At 33.7% G+C, this 12,008-nt stretch overlaps 1 protein-coding gene across 2 annotated transcripts; it reads right to left on the reverse strand.

The window, feature by feature from the left end:
- Nucleotides 1–232: 232 nt before the first annotated feature.
- On the reverse strand, nt 233–5,866 carry LOC120193854 (YTH domain-containing protein ECT4-like). 2 transcript variants are annotated; one of them, XM_039196282.1, is made up of 8 exons: nt 5,804–5,866; nt 4,583–4,620; nt 4,294–4,468; nt 3,496–3,572; nt 2,909–3,409; nt 1,482–2,021; nt 1,181–1,393; nt 233–812 (listed from the first exon to the last, which is right to left on the reverse strand). In XM_039196282.1, the coding sequence occupies exons 1-8, from the start codon at nt 5,829–5,831 to the stop codon at nt 441–443; spliced, it is 1,944 nt and encodes a 647-aa protein (XP_039052213.1). In that variant the 5' UTR covers nt 5,832–5,866; the 3' UTR covers nt 233–440. The 2 variants fall into 2 exon arrangements, with proteins under 2 accessions (XP_039052213.1, XP_039052212.1); XM_039196281.1 differs by having other exon boundaries at nt 4,577–4,620.
- Between the last annotated feature and the right edge of the window lie 6,142 nt (nt 5,867–12,008).

Genomic DNA, 12,008 nt, shown 5'->3' on the forward strand with positions numbered 1-12,008 from the left:
CTTTTAGAGACACTTCCAAAATAACATCAGTATGATAGTATGGCAACTAATATTCTGCAGCCAACACCACACATCCTGATAATAAATGAAGTATGCTAAGAGGGAAGTGAAAGAAGGCAAAAGATTGCATAATACCATTTGCTGTTATTCTTTATTCAAATGCCTTAAACAACTTTACAAAACAAAAGGTAGAAGACAGAGAAAGAAAACTAATGACTACAGTTAAACTCACAAGGCAAATATTTTACATATGATGCAAATCAGCCCCATAAAACTTGTGAGAACTTGTTCGAATTATGGTACGCTCCATCGGAAACACATCAAATGAGAGATCCAACTTCGCATGAAGTAAAATAATAATAATAATAATAATAATAAAAAAGGTGAACAAGATGTTTGTGTCGCATACACAAAACAAAGGCCGCCCAGAATGCTTATACCTAACTCGCCTGGGCAGAAGAGGCTGCTGCTGTGATAACATCTTCAAGTTTAACCCTTGCACCTTTAGAGCCATCAGACGCGGAATTAGTTCTCTCAATACCAGTGCCTTCTTTATTACCATCATCCAAGCAGACAACTTGAGCAAAGCTCTTGGACATCTGTTTTATGAAATCATTGGATAATGTAACAGCATTTCTATGCTCACTTTCTCCTACAACCCCTACAGACATGAGGGTAGCTTGTTGTCTAGCCTTACGCTCTTGCATGGCCTTCTGCCTGTCCTCATAGAAGTCAAAATCATCCAGGATTGAGATATCGGTTTCATAACTTTTAAAGATGCTCAACATTTCAAGTCCTTGCTCCAGTTTCACCTGCAAAATTTGATGTCCACACAAATAAAAGATTTGTTGTAACTGGAATATCTTCAAGCGATAATATCTTTTAAATCCTCAAAACTAAGTACAAAGAAGCATGAAGAAATCAGAAACTGCATAAAATATATTTAATCTAATTAGGATTTGTAGCACGGTAGTAAAACGGTTAAACGATAGCATAATATCCTCAATTGCATCTGAGGAAAGGAGACAGGCGTGGGTGAGGAGCATATCATATATATCAATGGTTCTCGATTCAGAACACAACAGTTAAGGACTACCAGTATTGTAGGTGAAAAGAACCTTGGTACAGAATTATCAAATGAATGAACTCTGTCCTTTATAATAGTCATTTGAAACTTTACCTCCTGAGTATCTCTACTGTTAGTCACAGGCTTGTTATCATTATTTTCAAGTATGATGTGGCGGAACTGACTGTTAGGAACATCTTTGATACTATGCCATTTGACAGGAAACTGCCCACTCCATTTATCCTGCTGCCAGTAATCCACACTCTTGTCAAAATCAACAGGTCCAACCATTTCTGCAACCCCACAGAACTGAGCACTACCATTCACCTGCAACAATGGAGTAACTTATATTTAACCCATATGGATGACACAAAGTAAATAGTAAATACAGTTTTTTTCTCTTAAATGTAAATACCGAAAAGAAGAGAAACACTGGGCAACTGTCTTGGTGCTCCATGGCCTCATCATAAGCGGTGTCTAACCTTTTGTTCCCGTTAGGTGTACTAGCCCAGACGCCATATTTGATACTCTTGTGAACATTATCTTCACTGTATGACTTGATTATGAAAAACTTAGCATCCTTGTAATCTGTAGTGAAATCTGACCAGTTAAATGAATTATCCTTGATCTTCGTTGAAGTTTTGTTATTATTATCATCAACCGAAGAATAATTCTCGGCTGTGATTTGATTCTTAGGTTTTGAGGCCCTTGGCCCTCGGTTTTGCTCACTAAGGATATCAAGTGCACTACTACAACCACATAGAGAGATGTCACTGTCTCTTCCACGTTGTCTTTTACTATCAAAAGGTAGCCAGCCCCAACTGTTTGCTCCTATACTAGGAACTGACGCACTTAAAAACCCAGCACCTTGATTGAGACCACTTTGTGGGTAGCCTCTGTTATAGGAGTTCATTCCAGATCCTAACGGATAAAATGACCTTTGGTGCTGAGGTGCCTGAAAAGGATTAAAAAGACTCGAGACTAAAATGGTATAATAATTAAAGACTATCAAAACACTAGCTTTGCTACATGTACCATCATTAAATGACTTGTGGATCATCTTAACATAAACAATGAAAACTTACGAGAAACGTTAGTCACTTAAACACTATAGAACTTAAAATCCCACAATTTGAGCTAAACAAAAACTTTAATTCAAAGCCATTTTTTTTTGAATAAGTCATCTATAAAGCAGTAAACCAAGGACCTTGGTTGAATATCTAATTTCTTCCAAAATTGTGCCATATGCTACAAGAACTTTAAGTATGACTGGACTTGATAGTAAAGACAGAATCAGAGATACTATAAACTGAGAATAGAAAGAAAAATTTGCAGGTTTTGGAGAGGTGAATGAAAATAGTATACAAGAAAAAAACAAATTCAAGGCCCACTAAGCAAAATGATAACCGAGTGCTCCACATCTTCTGCGGTGTACATTATTAATACTAGAAGTAAGACAATATAAAATATGTGGTTAATAAATAGAATAAGGATATAAATTATTTCTTATTTGATATGCTTTTTAGTAATAAGATGTACATTTGAGACTGTATTTAAAAGGCAGATATACCAAATATATCCAACTTGCAAAAAATGAGAATGAATATTTGATTCTGATATATTCCACTATGTACAAACTTCATATTCGCCATATGCTATTTTGGGTAAGCTGAAGAAGGCAAGCAATTCAATAAGGTGATTCTCTCTGCCAACTTTGAGAGCAGATGAAAAAGGCTTATTCTTAAGGCCATGCTAGCTTGCCAAGCAGGTAATAAGGTAAGACCACAAGAATAATAAATAACATAAAATAAGATCTCTGGAAGTACTAACAAATATGCATACCATTGGAACATTATGCCCAATAGGATGGGGAGATAATGCTGGCGATATGGGAGTGAAAGATCTTTGTCTATCAGAAGGTTTTGACCAATCTGACCAAAGTCCTCCAGACCTGAATCCATCAAAACCTTGCTGTAAATCATTAAATCCTAGGGTACCAGGATTTCCAGGTAAATTGCCTCTACCAAAAGATCCCAATGGACTGGGATAACTGGGCATTGGTCCAAACAGAATGTTACCACCTTGTTGGTCAACATTAACTAATGTGGTTAGCTCAGGTCGTGAAACTGGAGAAGGTGAATTAATATAAGGCATATTCGGAGGAACAAGATGCTGATAGTATGGTGGTCCAGAGAATGGAAATTGCAGCGGGGAGTACAACTGTGCATCACCGCCTACAGAAGGCAAAGGAGTTGTGACTGGGGAATATGGCCCATACGGCATTTGTGGATTGTATCCATATACTGGGTGGAAGACAAGTGATGGATTCTCGTTGAAGACACCCTAATTAAAGATAAAATGTCACCCAAAAGGACAAAAAACTTAATCAATCAAAGAAAATCTACACAGATGAATGGAGAGATTCTCACCATGGATCCAAGTTCTAATCCATCAGCATTGACATATTGCGGATATTCATCCCATTCACCAGCAGTGTTGTCATAACCTGCTCTCAATTATATAAACAATCCCAATATTAATTTCTATTTCACATATCTACTCATCTCAAACCAGGACATGCAAGAAACCAAAAGGTTTCTACACAAGTGAATGATTCTTTTCCTTGCACAGTGAGATCACTCAAAAGTAACAATGTAACATGCACTACTACCTAGACCATTCAGTAAGAATTCATATAAATAGGGAATACAGAATCAAAATAAATAAAAGAACTAAGCATCATCATGTTTTCAACTGTTATGAGTATTGCCATTCAAATTAAAAAACCTATACCTTACTAAATTTAAAACCAAAGGACGGGAAAGATAAACCAAAATCCAGGTTCCTCTTCTACATAGAATGATAGAAAACCAACTTAAGGGCCAAAATTTAATTCCTTTTTAGCAATAAACTAAAAATAAGACAAACACAAAAGACTTCATATTTTAGTGGTACGGTAACTCACTGATTTCTTTTTTTATCACATGCCTCACACGGTATAAGCTTTTTCATACAATCTACTAGTTCAAATCAGCATTTACATGGATCAGAGAGTGATATCCAAGAACTACTACAATAACAGCACCTGAGCATAAAAAAAGAAACGAACTGCTGTGATACTAGCCATGTATGCAACCAGTGATTAGATTTCAACTGGAATTTACTAATACAAGGTTCAGCCAGACTGGTCCAGCATTAAAATAGACACAAGAAGACAGAAAATTAACCTCTGTAATAGAAAGCCTGAGGCTGAGGGGCATAGATTGTAGGTGAGTAGACATTACGCTCTCCAGCTGAAACAAATGATCCAGATTGACCAGTACCATTACTGGGATGGCCCATTGGGGCAGCATCCTGAGGGGAATTAGGAAAAACCAACGTCTTATTTTTTGTTGTAAGAGGCTGTTAAGAGAATAATAAATGAAGGTTGATAGTAAGAATAGTTCCTTTTAACTGTCCGGCAGAAACAAATAAAGAAAAAATGAAAAAGAAGGCATGTCAGTAACTCACAACTACCTGCTCCTTCACTTTGTCTGGATCAGCTTGTTGCTCTTCTGCATCCATGATCAGTATGCTCAGTGACTAAGTAGAGTCTTAGAAACACAAGCAGTACAAATTATTGACCAACCAAAGCTAAATTCAAGGATAGGTAAACTTGAAGGTATGAATATGTGTGCACAAATCCACACATGCCCTCCTATTCACATCATAAAAAAAAACATGAATAATTTTTTCTCTACATATCAAAAGGCTCAGCTTATATTTATTTGTATTATGACAACATCCAAATGATAAGGTACAAAGCCAAAACACCCATATGCAATAATATTGAACTACTCAGTCACTCATTAATAAACAGTACCACACACAAGATATATTAGATGTACATTGTCATGCACATTTCATACCATTTTCTCCCAGTCAGACACAGAAACAAGATAAAAACAATATTTGTATTCTAGAAAATACCACAAGGTCAAACATACTATAACATCCGAATTAAAACCAAGGAACATTGAAATACTCAAATTGTTCATCAAATTTCCGGTAGAACACCCAAGTATTCAGCAAATTGTTTTTCATTTTATTAATCATTTGTAGAATTCTCAGTCTTTATATCAAAATACTATAAAGCTAACCTTAAAACCTAGGCCTTTTCTAATATAATAATCAAGGTCAATTAAGGAACAAAATAACAGAATTTTGCAATAATTTCTTTCAACTAGACCCAGATTCCAGATCTTAACAAAAGGATCACCCCTTGTATATTTACCAACAAACAAGTAAAACTGAACCAACAGAACAAATCAATCAAAGGCCACGATTGAGTTAATTGTAGGATTCTCAGTCTTAGCAGCAAAGTATTAAAAAATTAGCCTTATACACTTCTGCCTTTTTTTTCTGTGCTGTTTACTTAAACACCAAGGAAAATTAAGGAGCAAAATAACAGAGCTTTCCAATGAGTTCTATCAATTAAGACACAGATCCCAGATTTTGACAAAAAATTATCAAACCCCATATATAAACAAAGAAAACAAAACCAAAACAGTTGACAATCAAAGGCCCATAGATTCAACCACATTAAAACATAAATTAATAAAAGAAACAAATTGACCCATCAAATTATAATTGAATTGTAAAAAAAAAAGACTGGAACCACCAGGAAATCGAAAGTCCGAGAGAAGAAAAATCAAACATCAAACAGAAGGAAAAATGATTACGGGGTAATTGACGTACCAGGTATACGATCTGAGGTTGCCGCCATAAAACTTCTCAAACAAACAGGAAACAAAGAAAAGAAAGAAGATTGCTTTCAAGAGCTATAAACTCAGACAGTATATTGTTTAGGGTAAACTACATAGATCATCAATAGACTTTCTTCTCTCTCCTATTTTGGTCACTTAAGATTTAGACTTTTCAATTTAATAACTGAACTTTATACATTGAACTATTTAGGTTACTCCTCCGTTAATTTATTAACAGTCTGATAACATGGCATTATAACTCAAACTTTTCTCACTTAAATAGACTTTTTTCCGTTAATTTATCCATGTCAACCATTCTATCACCATTGGTGTCCACCACTCTCACCATTTTCTTGCACTTTTCCTAACTGCAACTCTCCCCAAGTCTTCTTTATATCTCCATCACTTCCTCTGCACCAATTTTGCCTTCCTCTTTCCCGCTCTCTACCATTGAGAATGAAGAAACAGACCCCCATTAAGCAATGTTACCCATCTCGAATTTTTTAAGTTCTCCCCACCCAAGATTTGATGTATGCACTCCAAGAAGTCGGTGACGAGGTAACAAAGACACAATCTTTGTTCATTTTGATTAATTCAAATACTCTCTCCAAATGTGTTTCTGCATCCTTGAATGGTTGTTTCTAAAATTGCATGATTTCTCTTTTGATTATAGTTGCAGCCACCAGAAATCCATTTTCTCTGGAAACTCACTCTTCTTGGCTTCTGCTACACGTAATAAAATGCAGTTGTCCAAGTGTGTTTCTGATAATCTTAGGTGGCCTCTGCAATCGACGGAGAAATACAAATAGGAAAACGCGTTTCGATCATCTTATGAGTTCCACTTTGTTGTAATTTTATTAAACAAATCCACGTGTAAGCACATGTTACCACGAACGTTGACGTCCTTATCAGCTCTGTTCCGTTCACTTCCATGCGCATTTTCTTTTCCCAATGTTTCAGTAATTCAAATTGAAAACGTTTGATTTTAGAAGAGATACGGAAACGGACGTCATCGAAGGATTGGGTGGCTCTTTCGTTCTTCGTGAAAAGGCCAAACGCAAGCCCTAAAGGATCATTGATCAAATCCCTGTCGAAAGCAGGTAAATATTTTTCGAGACAAGTTAAATCCCAACCAGACACGTGAATGGATTCCCATGATTTCATAAAATGGACATCTGTCCTCCCATCATCTAGAACATGGGAGAAACCAACACCTATGCTAGAACATGGGAGAAACCAACACCTATGCAAATGCCTACGTTTGGAGATGCAGTGACTTGAATGGCCATGTTCAGCTTGTGCATGCGATCCCTCTGCCTACTTTTAGTTACGGGTGACACTTACAAAAAAAAAAGCTTGAAAATCTTAAAAGTGTCGTCCATGATCGCCTACAAGAAGATTAAATTATTATGACGATTCATGGACGACAAATGAAACAAAGTCTTCCTCTATATATAGAAAATATAATGCATTTGAGGAAGCGGAGGCGAAAGAAAATAAATGTTGGAGAGGGAGGGAGAAGTGTACCCTTTATGTGAATTTCAATTTCCATCCCAAAACACAAATAAAGTGGATTGAGGATTCAGGTTGAAACACTAAGAATGTCAGAATATAAACGTTCATTGTCAAGATGTTAAAAGTCATATTTGAACATATACTTGTAATCTTCATATTTACTTTTTACATATTATTATATTTTCCATTCTTTCTATATATTCACTCTTCTTACATTCATAGAACATATGTCAATCACTCTTTTTCATTTTTACATTTTAGGTTTAGTATATTTATGAAAGTTGAAAAGTCAAATAAGGAAAAAGTTAGAGTTAGTTTCATATCATCACACTATTAACAAATTAATGGAGAAGTGAGAAAAAATATTTAATGTATAAAGTTTGGTTATTAAATTGATTTTTTTTAAAATTTATGTGACTAAAATAAGAGTAAAAAGAACATTTAGCATTATTAATGTAATTTACCCCTTTTATTTAATCTATACTTTGCAAAACAAAAACAAAAATTGTTTTAGTAGCTGGGGTGTACGAAATTCTAGCCGCTTTATTCCTTTTCTTCTCTTTTCCTTTTTTTTATTTACGATTTATGTTAATTTTATTGATCAATTTAATTTTTTTTTAATTTTATTTAACTGACGGTGATACTAACTTTGATGCTGGTTGTCGCTCATTGTTATATTTTTTTTATAGTTTTTTCTTCTTCTTTTTCTTTATAACTTGTGTTAATTTTATTGATCAATTAATTTTTTCTTCTTTAATTTTGTTTAACCGAATGTGACATCGATTTTGATGTTGGTTGTCATCCGCCAGTTATCTTTTTTCTTTTATTTTTAATTTTTTAATAAGAATAATTATATCTTTTTGACATGTTTCTATGTCTTGATAACATGTTTTTCTTTGTTTTTGTGATATATTTCTCTTTGCCTTTTGATAGCCAATGATTTTTGTCGTTGTTTTCATTTATCATTTTTTGCAGGGTTGGATTTGACATCGCAATGATTGATCAAGATGGTGCTTATTTTTTTATCATGATGATCTTCCCTACTTTGAAACCTCGGATTTAACATCAAATAGTTTTTTCACGTTGCTTGACTCTAATTTACGATTTGCCGGTGGCATTCAGTAGCTTCATCCTCTTTTATGGTTTATTTGCCTATGCAAATCAGATTTGTTCATATATTCATTTTGTTCGAGTTTTTTAGTTAAATTTTTTAACCTTTTCCTTATTTGGTCTTTGTGTGGTCTGTCTTTTCTTCCCTCGCTATTCCAAAAAAAAATATCACCCTCCCACGAAAAAAAACAATAAATAAATAGTTTTGATCACATAATTCGATTTGATTTATTTTTCAAATTTGTAATGTACAAGAATTATTTACATCAGAGTAAAATTAATATATAAGAATTCATTTTTATCTTTTAAAGTATTAAATATTATAATATTAAAATTAAAATTAATTTAAAAAGTACACATTTACTATGATAATATATTGTATATTCAATTACAATGTTCATCCCTTAGTTAGCTGGGAATTTGCTTCAACAGCACAGAGAACAACAAAGAAAACTATAAAACCCCACTCATAGTTTTGATTAGGGTTTCAAATAGCGGTCGAATAGCGGTATCGCGGTTGTTATATCACGATCACAACGGTGTCTGAAACTATTATCGTGGAAAATAATAGTGTGAAGCGGGATCACACCAATAGCGGCGGATCGCATCCAATTGCGGTAATAGCGGACAGTTATTCCGCTATTTTAATTTTTTTTAAAACAGGTTTTTTTATTAAAAAAATCAGCTAGTTAGAAAAAAAATTTACGATCGCGATATCCGCAATTGCCTCAATAGCATCCGTTATATCTGCAACCGTGATAAACGCGACGCGACCGAAAACTTGACCGCGAACACTATTTAAAACCCTGGTTTTGACAAAGAGTATTTGAGAGCTAAAACAATCTTATCATAACAATGCAAAATCTGACATTCATTTTCATTCAGAGCTGCATAATACAACTGCGATGTTTCAAAAACAATTATAATACCCAATCAAAATCGAAGCAAACACAAAAATAGGAAAAGAAAAATGAATTTGCGGAAAAAGGGATAACCATTACTTTGGTACACTGTGAAAGCTTCACAAGTTATCAGGCCTTTGATTCTCAGGTTACCCGTGAATGATGGTATAAATATCCTACTTCAACAATGAAGAACTCTTCCTCAAATCTTTCTGAGCTTCGCGTCATGCCTTAGATTCAATCAAATCTTTGACTCGTATTAAAGCTTTTGAACGGTTTTGGATCTCGTTTTCTGTTTCTTCAATGATCTGCTGCCACCATTTGTTAAGTTCAACTCCATACGTAGTATTCTCTTCCTTTTTCATTAGTAAAGAAGAAACAACTATTGCTATGAGCTGGACTCCCACCCTTCTACTCATGTTTGAGTGAACAATCGTTTTCGCATGCTTTTTGTTGCAGTATTTCATCCTGCTAGGTTTTTCTGAATGAATAAAAGTCAAGAGTATGGCGAGTTATTCTTTGAACTTAGAATCGGTCTTAATGTTATTATTCCGTTAAATTGTACCTGAATGTCAGATTTGAACATTAATGGTTGTACAAATGACAAGTGCTCAGAATTTAAAAAAAAAACTAATATTATAATATTTAATATGTTAAAATATAAAAATAAATTCTTATATACTAATTTTATTATGAAATAATGATTCTTATACATTATAAATTTCAAAAATAAATCAAATTGAATTAGGTGACCAGAACGAAATAAAAATTTAATTTTAGGGATGATTTTGAAAAAAATAATAGTTGGATGACAAATTGGAATCACTAAAATAGTTGAGTGTACTCTTACTTTATTTAACAGAGTTAACAATTTAGAGCAAACGAGGATATGATTTAAACTTCAAGAAACAAAATATCTCGAAGAATATTTTAAGAAACAACTCATTACAAATTGTATACTTTAAGGGCCAATGGTGCATTTAAACCTTTATGACACATTTTCTCTGTTTTTTTAGTAGTTTACGATTTTTTGTCATTTTTGTTTATCTTTTTTTTTCTTCTCAGTGTTAGATTTGACATTATCACTACTGATCAAGATGACACTTATTTATTATCATGCTGATATTAACTGCTTTGGACCCTCAGATTCATTTAGATACACATTTTGCGTTTGTGAATAGTTTTCTTACATCGCTTAACTCTGATTTGCTATTTGTCGGTGACCTTCAGTAGTTTCGTCCCCTTTGTGGTGCGTTTGCCGATACAGTCAGATTTGTTTGTATCTTTATTTTGTTAGAGCATTGGTTAGATTTTTTAATCTTTTCTATTTTTGGTCATTGTGTGATCTAGGTTGCTAGTTTTTGTGTTAATATTTATAGAAAGATATCTTAATTATAATTTATTTTACGTTTACGGTTATATTTGTAAATCTTCATTATAATTCTATATATTTTTTATTTTTAATAAAACTAACAAATTTCTAAAAATAATAATAATATCAACTTCAAAATTTGAATTATATGTCATCTTCTTAAGAAGAATATAATGCACTTTAGTACAGTTGCTGGTAAAAGTAAACCATAGTTTGATAATAAAACAAGTTGCCATGTCGCTGGATTGTTGGAAGCATAGGTAGACACTCGAGTAATTTTTCTAACTCGAACTATTATTAATACGAGGCAAAATACGTTACAACGACGTTACCCCAATATTACAATATTACAACACTAGCTGAGACTTATTTACAAACACAACCTCGCTATTCTAAGCTTTACTAAGCTTCACCCTTTATCTCATAGCTTTGCTAAGCTATCATTCTTGTTTTTCTAAGTTTTTCCTTATATTCATTCTCTTGTATTACATCTCATACGTTGCATATATTTATAATCTAATTAAACAGACGTATAGTTGGTTCTACATTCTTCATGCCTTGAATTTGCTTCAATCCACCGCCTTAAATTCCTTGCTGGAGGATTTCCTTTTACTTTTCAATGTCTTTTGTTGCTAAGTAACTCATGCTTCTACAATACTCTTCAATTTTCCATAGTCGTAATTTTTTACTTTCATGTTTGATTTACATGCTGTCAACTATTTGTCTTATGCATATTTTCAACATTATAGAAATCAAGTTTAATTTCTAACACTCCCCCTCAAACTTGATTTTTCTGAGTTTTTCTCCGCTTATCATCTTCAATAGATTCTTCATTTCCTGGCAAGTGCACGCTGCTACGTCTTTGTATTCTTCTTTGCTTTTTTGGCACCTTGTAGAAATTTTTGAAAAATCTCTAATGCTTGATTTACGGTCTTCGCATCAGAATTTTTTTTCAAATGTAGATTCGTTTACTCCTTGAAAAATAAAGAACAACGCTCTTTTATATTTTTTCCGGGATTCCTTCAATACCTTTTTGTCTTCATTAGTCAGGACTGCTTCTGCTGTTGCATTTTCAAGCTCGGTATAACCATCCTCGATGATATCCCAACAATCTTGGGAGCCTAGTAACGCCTTCATTTGAATGCTCCAATTGCCATAATTAATCTTTGTCAATTTCGGGATTTGAGGTTGAATCATGTTGGTCATCTTCTCCACCACGTTAAACTCGAACCAAACTCTGATACCATTTGTTGGAAGCGTAGGTGAGCACTCGAGTAATTTTTCTAACTCGAACTATT

Source organism: Hibiscus syriacus, unplaced genomic scaffold, assembly GCF_006381635.1.
Source record: "Hibiscus syriacus cultivar Baekdansim isolate YM2019G1 unplaced genomic scaffold, ASM638163v2 tig00116997_pilon, whole genome shotgun sequence".
Classification (NCBI taxonomy): Eukaryota; Viridiplantae; Streptophyta; class Magnoliopsida; order Malvales; family Malvaceae; genus Hibiscus; species Hibiscus syriacus.

Coding starts and splice junctions, on each gene's coding strand:
- LOC120193854 (XM_039196281.1), bottom strand. CDS start 5,831: ATGGCGGCAACCTCAGATCGTATACCTG. Junction 3,410..3,495: donor GATTAGAACTTGGATCCATG/GTGAGAATCTCT, acceptor ATCTTTAATTAG/GGTGTCTTCAACGAGAATCC. Junction 813..1,180: donor ACAGTAGAGATACTCAGGAG/GTAAAGTTTCAA, acceptor CAAATTTTGCAG/GTGAAACTGGAGCAAGGACT.